Raw genomic sequence first — 11,991 nt, forward strand, 5'->3', positions numbered from 1 at the left:
TTGTGGTTTTGGCAGAAGTATGCCTTTGAAAATTGAGGCATTACCAGGAGATATAGCCAGGACAGTGCCCTGGAAGTCTATCTCCTACTGAATTAGGAGTTTTACTCACATTTGCACTGAGCAAAGTCTTTGTTGGTTAGCATATGGATTTCTCAGGGCTACAGATCTTGGGAGAGGAGCACAGAGATGGCAGAGCACCTCCAGAGACAGTTGTAAAGGGATGCAGAAAACTCAGCCTGACCATGGTGTGCTCTGTCACTAGATGCCCCTGATGGAGGCCGAGGAACAGGAGGAAGATGCCAACTCCCTCTCAAAGGATGGGTCAGAGAGTAACTCACGTGACTGTCTCCGCTATGTGCTCCTTGGGATTGCCTTTCTTTTGCTGGCTGGAGCTGCTGCAGCAACCTGGTATTTCCTAGGTAAAAGACCAACTTTTTGTCCCCAGGCAGGAGCTGGATGGGTTGTGGTCAAGGCAATGCCCATCCCAAAGCAAGTTAGTGACTCTGAGTGATCTTTAGACTCATGAAGGGGAGTAAACCTCTCTCTTCTACGTATGAGCAAACTAATACAGTAGTGTCTTCTGTTGGCAGACTACAGACCATGGCACCTGGAACCTGCTATCCTGCAGTTTTACTGCGGCAGCCTCCAGGTCCTCAATCGCCGATACTCCCCAGACCTTGGGCAGTTGGAGTCCAGAGCCTTCTGGTTGGAGTCAGCTAAGCTCCAGAACATGGTGAGGGCAATTCCATGACCAGAGCTGGCCCTGAGGCAGCTCAGTGAGTAGAAGGAAAAAGGGGTTAGGTATCCCCACACAAGTGACATATTTGGTGGGTCTGTACAGCAAGAAGGAGGAAAAAAGTGTTGGCCATAGGTCCTTTGCCACTGTAATTGCACCATAGTTATCATACAACATTCTCGTTTCAGCTGAAGGAACTGATTCATTCCACAGAACTGGGTCGATATTACAACTCGAGCACAGTGTATGCCTTTGGGTGAGTAGCACCCACAGAGTATTTGCTTGTTCATGTGTGAAAGCTTCCAGGCAATTGTACTCCTGTTTCACTGAAATCTGGCCATGACAAACTGGTTCAGTCCCCACCATGAGCTCTAGGCTATGCTAGGCAGTACAGATCCAGAATAGTCCCAGCATGACAGAGCTGGGAGGATATTTTGATGTTCATGTTCACCCGAGGTCATGATGAAAAGCCAAAACTGAGAAATTTTTCAGAGAGGCAAAAGTTCAAGAGAGGCAAAAAAATTTACTGGGAAGGATTGAAAAAAACCCCAAAACCTGGGCTTGGCAGTCTCAGTAGAAACTAAGTAGCTGGAAATTAATTTGTCTAATTCAAGAAAGTCATTTAATGGCCTCATTCTAGACACCAGAAGGGAGAGGCCAGAATGCACCGTGGAAAAGGTATTCCAGCCAAGAAGCATGGTCCACCTTGGAAGAGGGTAACAGTAGAAAGGGACAGATGTGGGACTACAGCTTTGCAGGTCATCACAGTAGATCGAAAAAGAGGGAATAACTTCCAAACTGACATAGACATTTGCTTCTGTTTTGGTTTGGGTTTTTTTCTCCGTGAAAAACTACACCCTCATATCTGTCCTTCAGCTAAGGAAAATTCCAATTTTGATGTAACTTTATTTTCAACTGGAGAAAGAAAAGTTTCGCTTGCAATTCTTCCTCTAGCTTTTTATTGAACAAAGGTTTGCTTCAACATCTCTTCCCCCTCCCCAGCCAATTTTCTCTGCCAGCTGGTTGAACAGAGCTTTCCCAGTCACAGTCTCCTGCAGCTTGAGCCTGCCCGGCATTAATGGCTTGTGGTAAGGTACTGACTCATAAATCATTCACTTGTCACCACTGGGAGGTGAGACAATGGAGTCTCGAGTGTTTCTTTTCAACCTCTGGTCAGCAGCAACCAAAGGTCATTTCTACCTGAAATGAGACTACTCATTAGACCAGTCTTGATTAATTATCACATTAATTTGACCACATATGGGCATCACCAAAGCCAGATGGCATAAAATGGTTTCCTCCCCCAAAGGACTCAGCATTAATGAGCACCACGGACTTCGCAGCTCTTCTGTCCCACTCAGAATGGTTCCTCTGGGTCACTGCAGCGAGCTGGAAAGTCCATGCAGATATGTCTGTTTTGTTGAAGAAGAGTAGGGGGTTAACCTCTGGGTTTTGCCTCTCCAGTGATTCTGGAGAGGAAGAGTGAGGATATTTAACAAGCTATTTCTCTGTTAGGGAGGGGCCTCTGACCTTCTTCTTCTGGTTTGCCCTCCAAATCCCTGAGAGTCAGCAGAAGGAGGTGACTGCTGAGAGGGTAAACACAGCGCTCCACCAAGAGCTCTCCACCAGTTTCAACAGCTCCGGCAGCCTGTCCTACGAGTCAGAGTACAGGGTCAACCCAGACTCGCTGGTTCTGCTGGGTAAGTATCAGCTGCTCAGCTGTGGCCTGAGCAGTCAGAAATGCTCCCAGGTGCTGAAGGGAGGTTTGGAGAAAAGGCCAGAAGTCACTACTCAAAGGGATAGGGGGGACCTGAAGAGGGTAGAGAAAAAGTGAGGATTAGGAGATACAACCACACATATTTCTTCCTGATAGAGGAGAACTGAAGTTTGATTTAAAAAAAAATCCTTCATTTGGAGGATTCAAGATTATTGGAGATACAGCTGACCATGACCAGCTAAGTAACTTTTTTCTTTTTCACCCATCAGCCTCATCATCTGCGGAGTAAGATCTTGCACAGGTCATGACTGTGACCAGCTCAGATGAAAAATATCAAGCAGTTAGGTTTCCTACTTTTCTTTGGGAGATTATGCCAGGCTACTTGAATGAGAGGAAAACAAAACCACACCTGAGTTACCACTAGTCTTCCTCCGAGACAAAGCATTGTTTTCACTTTAGTTCTTGACATATGATTTTAAGGATAATTTATTATTGCTCGCAGTGAGGATCATAACCTATTTAAAAAGCCACCCCTATGAAATTGTTTAAAATAGGCATTAGATAAACTAACATGTGTCTGTATTCAATGCATCCAAGACTGATGGAATTTGTATTTGGCTTTATAATGAGACAACTTCTCAGCCTGATCTGATCCCTCTTATAGAGTCCCAAACCTCACAGGTTTTAAAATACATTGTGTTTCTTCTCTGCCTTTGGGACTCTCATTTCAAAGTTTCTTATCCCTGTGAAACGTTACATTTCAAAGTTGTTTGGGTTTTTTTTCCCCTAGACATGTTATGTTGCATTTTTCTAAGGTGAATCTTATTCTGATATATCCTACCCATATTTTGTTTTTATAACTTTTCCCTCCACATCTCAGTAGCTTTGGTTTGGAGGTCACTTTCCTGCTGTCCCCAAAGAAAATTTGATTTCCTCAAAATTATTTTCCCTCCCTCATCTTGACCACTGTGTTAAGTTCTTATTCTGAAGCTGCGTTAGCATCTCATAAAGACATCCCTTCCCACAGATACCATTAGTCACTTACTTCTACTTCCAATTTGTTTCCTGCATAGCAGACCTTAAGCTCAGCCAATTTACATTAACTTCCTTCAGAAAGATATCTTAAGATAATAAGTTAAATGCTTCCAAGTCAGCCCATTGAGCATTTTCCCTTTATTTACTCACTTCATAATGTAACTCATAAACAAATAAAAATGATGGTGTCATTCTTTTAGCTGTTCCCCATTCCCTCCTATTCCCTTCACATCTGTTTCACTGTTCTATTCATTTCAGCAGATCACACTTCTTTCTATTTTGGAATGAACACACCAGTTGTAGTTTCTGCTTTCCTTAGCCCTTTCAGCCTCCCTCTCCAGTCAGAAGCACAATCTGGCAACTTAGGCAAAACCCAGAAACTTCTTATAATGGGCCAGAGCGACCTCGAGACAGTGATTTAACCTCTAGCCTCATTTGCTGGTTAAAATTGGAGTGAAAAATTTGCTACTAAATAGCAAGTTATTAGCACTCATTGCTTTCTGACAGACTCATTTGCTGACCTGCTTAGCTCTAAATATTGAGTCCTCTTGCAGCCTGCCTTAAGACACAGAGCCGCAAACCATTGGCTAGCACAGGAACATCTCCAGCTTCTCCAATGCTTTGCTTTTACTGACAGCTACACTCACCCCGGGACACCAGCTTCCCCTGTCCTGCAAAGAGTTTCAGGACTTCCTTCTCCTTAGAGGAAGTCAGTTTAAACACCTTCAGATAAGAGTACTTAATATCAGCCTCAGCACAGGTCCTTTCCTACAGCACATGAGCTTCTCTCGGAGCCTACCTTATATCTGCGGGATCATCTTTTCCACAACATCTGCTTTTGCCATGACAAAACTGCTCAGTTCTCCCCATAGAATTGCAAGCTCTGCTTAGAGGCTGCAAAAGACCAAAGCCCTGACCTAGGCAAGCCCCCAGCAGCAATTCTCACACCCAGCTGACCTCATGGTGACTTTTATTTTGGCAGTTATTCCCAGTAGCACCTGATCTCTGTCTGCTTCCAGTTCAGCTGGGAGGCTGGAGCAAAGCCCAGCTCTCCTAAAACTGTAGTCCATTCTGTGATTCTGTTTTGCACAGATTTGTAGTCCTTGCTAGTGGCTTTCCGTGCTTCTCTCTTCTCCAGAGGTGAACTTCATAAGGATGTTGAGTAGCTCGCCATCAACTGGTGGTCATCAAAAGAGACCTCCTTCCCTACCCTCAGTAACTCACATGCTTTTTGGTGAGGGTTACTTAAACTGAGAGAGCAAGGGAGGGGTGTGGAGATGGTGAAGGCCTTGGGAAGTGGGGTTGTGCCCTGTGGTGTGGCGGGGGATGACTGCCTGAAGTGCCCAGCCCTCTGGGGAAGAAGAGGTCCTGCAACAGTAGGTAAAAACAGGCAAGGAGAAAAGGTAAAGAAGCTTATGGTGGGCTGGAAAATGTGAATCAGGGCTGTTGGGTATGGGGCAGAGGCCAGAGAGATTTTTCAGAGAGATGGGGTTGGGAAGGCATGGCTGAAACAGGTTCCTGAGGGCAGACGGAGGAGAACTTGGAGGATGCCTCATGCCAAAGTTGTAAGTAAGCCATCTACATAGGAAGGAAGGGAGCCATCACCTGCCATGCTAGCATTCAGATACTACCAGTTTAACTTTTTGTTTATCTTTCTTTAAATATTTTCTTTCTAACAGAATCCAGTGTGAAAGACATAGTAGTGCTGAAATCCACTCTGGGTAGGCTATCTTCTCCTTTCCATTTGAGTTTGTGGCTTTTTGGGAGGGATTTTTTTTAGAGGGGTCCGAGAGCTTGTTGGCTTCCTGGAGTTGTAAATCCTGGGCAGGGGAGATGAGAACAGTAGCAAAGGAGCATCAGTGCCGCTGCTTGGCCAGATCCACACTACGTGACCATGTGCTGGATGCTCTGAGCATCCTGACAGCTCTGCCCCAGCAGCACACCACTGTGCAGAGATACCAGCTCCCAGGGGCAGAGCAGCCACCTTAGTCTTGTCCCTGTCCTAGTAAGTCCTGTGAAATAGCTTCGTGTACTGGAAAAATGTTGCTAATTCCAGGTCCCATGAAATTCTGCTGAGTGGGATAGGAGTTTCTCTGATGTACTGCCAGTCATTTAGGAGTCTGTTGTCTTAGTGATGTTTGAAGATGCTTTTAGTAATTCCAGGCAATGCTGTTAAGTGCTGCGGCTGGCAGCTTGCATTAGATATGTTGTTAGAAACTCAACTTTAAGCTGACTTTTATTCAAAGATCCTTGTTTGGAAGCTTGCTGAAACCTGGAAATTAGATGAGGAGTATGTAGAGCCAGGAAGAATACGGGGGTGAGAGAAGGAAGAGGTGAAAAAGAAAATAAATCCAGTGGAAGATAACTGTACTGTGCTGATATTTAAGGCCTGAGGTAGTATGACCTTAACTAAGGCAGAAGAGGCAGTTCTTATAGAAAGAAACTGGGGCAACAGTATGAGGGCACTGCTGCCACCACACCATATGTAGAAGTAAACTGAGATCACTGGGATGAGTCAGCCTTACCCTGTAATAGAGCTCACGCTCATATCCCAAGTGACAATCCCATATCTTAGTCTCCTCTTAAGCCCCACCTTTGCCTCCATTTACATCACTCTGAGGTTTAATTCCTTCTACCTTTCCCCTGGATCCAGGTTGCTACCGGTACAGCTATGTGCAGGAGGATGACGTCCTAAGGCTGGAGGGTCCTGACTACCTGGCGTCCAGTTGTCTTTGGCATCTCCACAGCCTCAAGGGCTACATGATCAAGCTACGCCTGGAGTGGACTCTCCCAGACTGCAGGGACCGCCTGGCTATGTACGATGCAGCTGGGCCCCTGGAGAAACACCTCATCACCTCGTAGGTAGCTCCTGAGCAGGGCGAACATGGCAGGGAAACCAGGCAGGATGGCACAACACACCACAGCAGGGGAAGGTGTTAGACTACATCAGAGGAAATTTTCTTTGATGCAGAACCTGCCTCTTGCTGATCAGCTGAAGTCACTGATGTGGGATATCACACAGCCAGCTGTGCAGTCTGAGAGGTGACAGCAGCACAAGCTGTCTCTCTCGCCGGCCCTTTATTTGATTCAGTTAGTTCCCCAGAGCCAGCGTGTGCTGTGGGTAACGCAGACCTATGTTGTCTTTCTCACTCTTCTCTTTCATTTGTCTGTTGCTCACTTCACTCTCATCCTTTTATCTCTCTTCCCTGAGGATCTATGGCTGCAGCCGGCAGGAGCCTGTTGTGGAAATCCTTTCATCTGGCCCCGTCATGTCCGTTGTGTGGAAGAAAGCCATGTACAGCTACTATGACCCCTTCATTCTCTCAGCACAAGTGGTGCCCCTCAAAGGTAATGAAGGTGGGAGGACAGCTATGGATACCAGATGGAGACAGGTCATCTCCTACAACACCACAGCTCCTATAGATGCTCCATCCCCATTAGGAGTAGAATTCACTGTAGATTGCAAGGATAGAGGTGGTCAGTAAAAAATAGGTTAGATGTTGCTCTCTCACCTGGACTCATACATTAGCACCTCGCTCGAGTCTTTACAGCCCAGGCTCTGGTAAGCAGAGCCTGAGTGATCCTGATAGTTTAAATTAAGGTCAAGCTCTCATGCATGGAGAGAACAGATGTGGCCTGGACACCACATCCAGATGCAATTGCAGATAAATATCAATATAAAAGCCCAAAGCAGCAATATACGTTACCATTATCCTTCTCTGGACAAGAAGAGGGGGCTATAAGTCTTGCCGGGTAGAAATGGCCCCTTGAAGAGGGATGGTGGAACACACCAGTCACCTTTAGCACCAGCCCTTAGAGCCCCTGCTCTCCTCTCCTACAACAGGGTGAGTACATGGCACCCCCAGGCTGAGCTTGAGCTGACAGGTAGCAGAGTTTGAATGTCTGTGTTTACAGCCTGCGAAGTGAACATAACTCTGCGGGACAGCCTGGAGCTGCAGGGGAAGATTGGCACCCCACACTACCCCAGTTACTACTCACCCAACACGCAGTGCACCTGGCACATGACGGTAAGAACCAGCTCCCACGAGAACATCGACCCCATCCCTGAAACCCTTGTTTCTTGCTTCTGGCCTGCAACGTGTGATTTGGCTGCTCTCCACACCCACATCGCTCATTTCTTGTCATATGGAGTCGGCTGTGATACTCAGAGGACCCACATGCACTTCACTCTGGATCCTCTTGCCTGTAGGTCCCGTCCCTCAACTATGGGGTCACCCTGTGGTTCGACGCCTACGCACTCAGCAGACAGAAGCATGACCTGCCCTGTACCCAAGGCCAGTGGGTAATTCAGAACAGAAGGTGTGTACTGGGGTTCTCGTTTCTATCTCTCACTTGCCACCTGGGATTAAACCTCTGCAGGTTCCCTGCTCACTTCAGCCACTGTTAGTGCTGTTGCCTCTTGCTTTTCTACTTCTTTTTCAACCTCTCATGCTCACAGACTCCCAGTGAACACATTTCTTACAGATTTGCTTCAAGCTACCAGCCTGCCTTCTCTGTCTTGCTGTTTGCACCAGGCTTCCTAGTTTTCTCCGGTGTGTAACCTTAGTGTCCTCCCACATCTCCTGTGTTTGCAAATCTGCCCGTCACCACCTCTGCAATATTATCTGTGTGTGCCATTGCCTTGCATCCACCTCCATACAAATCTTCTGCCTAGCTCCATATCCTCCTGCTTTGACTACAGCCACTTTCCCTGCAGGACTTGCCAAAATTAGAATCGATATGCAGCTGGGACTGCTGCCCACCACTGCTCAGGTGCAAAGGGCCGAGAGCTGCTGTTCTCTTACCTCCTCAAAGCAGGCTCTGAGATCGATGGACCTATGGGTTTTGTTTTTCCTCCCTTTTGCTCTAAAACTGCCCATCTCATTAGCTTCCTCTCCACCTCTCCTGTGTGGGTGACTTCTTTTCCTCTGAAGGATTTGATCCAGAAACTCTGTTCCTCTGGCTTAGGATTTCCACTTTTTCTCTCCCTGCCTTCCTCTCTTACACTGTTAGTTCCACGATTTTTACAGCATGGCTTCTTCAGCAAGATAAATGTAAGAACTGAATTACTTTGTGTTGCCTGAATTCAGTGCTTGCCCGGAAAGCGGGGAATGTCCAGACATAGTAGGGTCACTCTGGACTCCGGATCTCATGCCATACTGAAAGCATTTTGCTTTCCTAGCTTCCCCCCCACACCTAGTCCATGTGGACCCCTTCCCACCCCAGCCACACTGAGCTCCTTTGTCCTGCTTTGTTGTCTTCTTCTCCCTCCCTCGCTGCCCAAGACATCCAGCTTGTGCTTGCTCCTCAGGTTGTGTGGCCTGCGGACCCTACAAGCCTATGCAGAGCGGATCCCAGTCACATCCTCTGCTGACATCACCATCACCTTCACCTCACAGATCTCCTTAACTGGCCCTGGTGTTCAGGCGGCTTACAGCCTATACAATCAATCTGATGGTAAGTTCAGGCTCCTTCATGCTCCTTCGTGGAGTGGTGGCTACCAACAGCCCTTGTGCACTTGGCTTGTGTTAGAAGAAACACAAGACACATCTCGTGAACCCTAGGTGCCATCTGCCCTTCAGACATGTGCTCACATATCAGTGATGTACACACCACTGATCTCCCCAGAAGAAAAGGCATTTATGTGCAAAGCTGCTTCTGAACATGTGGCCCTGACTTGTGTTGCCAGAGCATCCATGCACCAAAACCCAAGGTCGGAGTTGTCTACAGTCTCACTCCCAATGCCCACATCGTGGGCTGGCCTTGAGGATTCAATGACAGACCATCTCTAGCTTGAAGCAACCTTTAATTTTGACTATAAGAGCTCTTAGAGAGAGCTGTTTCCTGCTCACCTTGGAATCCGTGCAAGTGAGAGACAAATAAAACCACAAGCAAATACACACATATGCGAATTTACGCCCACTGTCTGTCTTTCCAAGGTTTCTCCATCTCCCTCCTAAAGGGTGTCTGCAATGCATACTAGTCCCTGCTAACATATGTCTAACAACAACCCCTCCAAGGCTCTGACTGAGTTTTAGTAACAGCTCCAAAGAACCTGTTTCAGCTTTCCCTCAGGAGTCATGAAACACTGCTAAACCAGAGGTATTGCAGGCCTCATGCCTGTTGGTACAACGGGAAGCCAGGAAAGAGCCCTCCAGCCCCTGGTGCATAGCCTGGCTCCATTTGCCCTTGTTCGGAGCAGATAACGTGGCAGATTTTGGGGAGCGCAGCGAGTAATACGAGCACGTTGCTGCAGCACATGTGCGGTCAGGAAGGTGTGCAGCTCTGTGCTCCACTTTCAAGACACCATGCTCTGATGCAAGGAGGTTTCCAGTCATCGGGGACTAACTACTCTCTGGTGGTTTCACAGCCTGTCCTGGGGAGTTCCTGTGTTCGGTGAACGGCTTGTGCGTCCCAGCCTGTGACGGGATCAGAGATTGCCCCAATGGGCTGGATGAGAGAAACTGTGGTGAGTGATTTCTTCTCTCTGCTGGTCCCTGATGTCAGCAGGACACAGCCCCTTGCTTGTCCGACGGTAGGGAGAGATGGGTAAGATTCTGTCGGCATTGGTACAGCCTTGTACTTCGACTCCAGGAGCTTAAACCTCTGCATCCTTAAAAGCCTTATCCCGGCTCAGGCTTGATGGAGTTCTGAGCAACCTGATCTAGTTAAAGATGTCCCTGCTCACTGCAGAGAGATTGGACTACATGACCTTTAAAGGTCCCTTCCAGCCCAACCCATTCTATGATTCTATTCCATGATTCTATGAGTTCAGCCTGCTCAGGAAGGAACAGCAATGCTTCTTGCTCCTGTGCACAGCATCTTATTCCTGGGACAATCCCCTAGTATTCAGGTACCAAGAGCTCCAGGCAGCCTGAAAGAAGGCCCCTGCCCAGGCTGCCCCCCACCTTGTCCTGCTTTCCCCCCACCCAGGCCGGACAAACAACCTTAGCCCTGTCCTACAGCCCCATTTGCTGTCACACCACTCATCACCACCCTCCCAGCCCTCCCACCCTGCCCACACCTCCCCAAGCCCATCCACTGCCCTACTCTCTCCCGGTTCCCCCCGGCTGATCCTCATCCGTACATTGCACCCCAGTTTGGGAGCATCTTCATGCCAACAGCCATCAGTGCTGATGTAGACACCATCCTCAGTATCCCAGGACTCCTGCAAAGCCTTATTCTCATAGGAATAGCTATTCAGCTCAGGCATGACACCTAATTCATCTGCTCTCCCACCCCTGGTGGGAGGGACTCAGCACATTGTTGCCATCACTAATTTTTTGTTAGCTGTCCCCTATAGTTGTTCTATCACAGGCAGAAAGGTCCTTGAACCACTGGAGAGAGCAGCCAGTTCTGCAAGATTCAGAGGAAGGTACAGAAAAATCTGAAGTAAAAGGAAGTTTTAAGTCATTTAGTTCCACAGGTTAACACAGACCAAGACTGCACAGAATAAGTATTTTTTTCTTAGTGTTTTCAAGCATCCCTTCATATTTGAAAAAGAAAACAGAAACATCATACTTTTCTTCCTTTCTTATATTCTTGCCACTGTTGCATCTCCGCTCATTTACTCCATGTCAGTATGTAACAGACCCTATCTTTAAAATTAATGTTCACATTGCCTCAAACCTTCATGTGCCTGTAGTCATTGGGAAGCCTCATGCTAGATACTGAAGAAACTAGAGCCATTGCAGTAAGAACATGCCCTGGAGGTACTGGCCCATCGTGTTTGGTGTTGTGCATAGATACACATAAACACAGGACAAGTTCCTGATATGAAAATGTATAATCAGAAGTCAAACTCTGTGACGGGCAGGCACCTTACACCCACCTCCATCCTGAGCAGCTATTGGAGCTCATGGACTTTAAGAAATTCATAGAATCATGGAATTGTTCAGGTTTAAGATCATGGAGTACAACTGTTCATTGTTGCTCAGGACTCACCTGTCAGAGAGCAAAGGGAACAGCTGCTCTGTAAGGTATGGTGACCCATGAGGTGGTCGGACTAGACGATGTCTAGAGGTCCCTTTCAATTCCAACAATTCTGTGATTCTGTGAGGGTGACAGCAAGGCAGGAGGAACAGTGACCTCTTCAGACAGGATGCAGTCCTACAACCTCAACAGGGCAATCAGACCAGGTCTGCTGATGGTCACCCGCGGTCAACCAAGAGTCCAGTGATCTAAAGGCATGTCTGCAGTGATGAGGCGGGTCCAACGCCAAGCCAAGAAGTCAAGGAAAATTAAGTCAGCATCAGCAAAGTGTAAGACAGGGTGCAGACATACCTGCGACATAGATCAGACAAAGACTACACAGCTGCACTATACCAGAGCCTATCTTAAGCACACCTTATAAAATGGGGGCAGAGATTGCAGAGCTACCAGTGCACTCAGCACCCTGACCTCACACCTGACACCTTGTCTTGCGTGCCTAATTCCCATATGCTTCCCTTCCATGCAGTGTGCCCTGCAAAGTTCCAATGCCAGGAGGACAGCAGCTGCATTG

At 47.5% G+C, this 11,991-nt stretch overlaps 1 protein-coding gene across 1 annotated transcript in view; it reads left to right on the top strand.

Annotated features, from left to right (window-relative positions):
• The first annotated feature begins 262 nt into the window (after nt 1-262).
• Nucleotides 263-11,991, top strand: part of TMPRSS6 (transmembrane protease, serine 6) — a 17,161-nt gene continuing 5,432 nt past the window's right edge. The window contains 13 exon segments of the mRNA XM_009868707.1: nt 263-419; nt 591-733; nt 925-992; nt 2,252-2,436; nt 5,168-5,209; nt 6,142-6,346; nt 6,700-6,836; nt 7,404-7,516; nt 7,699-7,808; nt 8,800-8,945; nt 9,859-9,957; nt 11,947-11,988; nt 11,991. The exon segment at nt 11,991 is cut by the window's right edge and continues 53 nt beyond it. Of these exon segments, the coding sequence (XP_009867009.1) occupies nt 263-419; nt 591-733; nt 925-992; nt 2,252-2,436; nt 5,168-5,209; nt 6,142-6,346; nt 6,700-6,836; nt 7,404-7,516; nt 7,699-7,808; nt 8,800-8,945; nt 9,859-9,957; nt 11,947-11,988; nt 11,991 (1,448 nt within the window).

The sequence above is a fragment of the Apaloderma vittatum genome, unplaced genomic scaffold, assembly GCF_000703405.1.
Source record: "Apaloderma vittatum isolate BGI_N311 unplaced genomic scaffold, ASM70340v1 scaffold8324, whole genome shotgun sequence".
Classification (NCBI taxonomy): Eukaryota; Metazoa; Chordata; class Aves; order Trogoniformes; family Trogonidae; genus Apaloderma; species Apaloderma vittatum.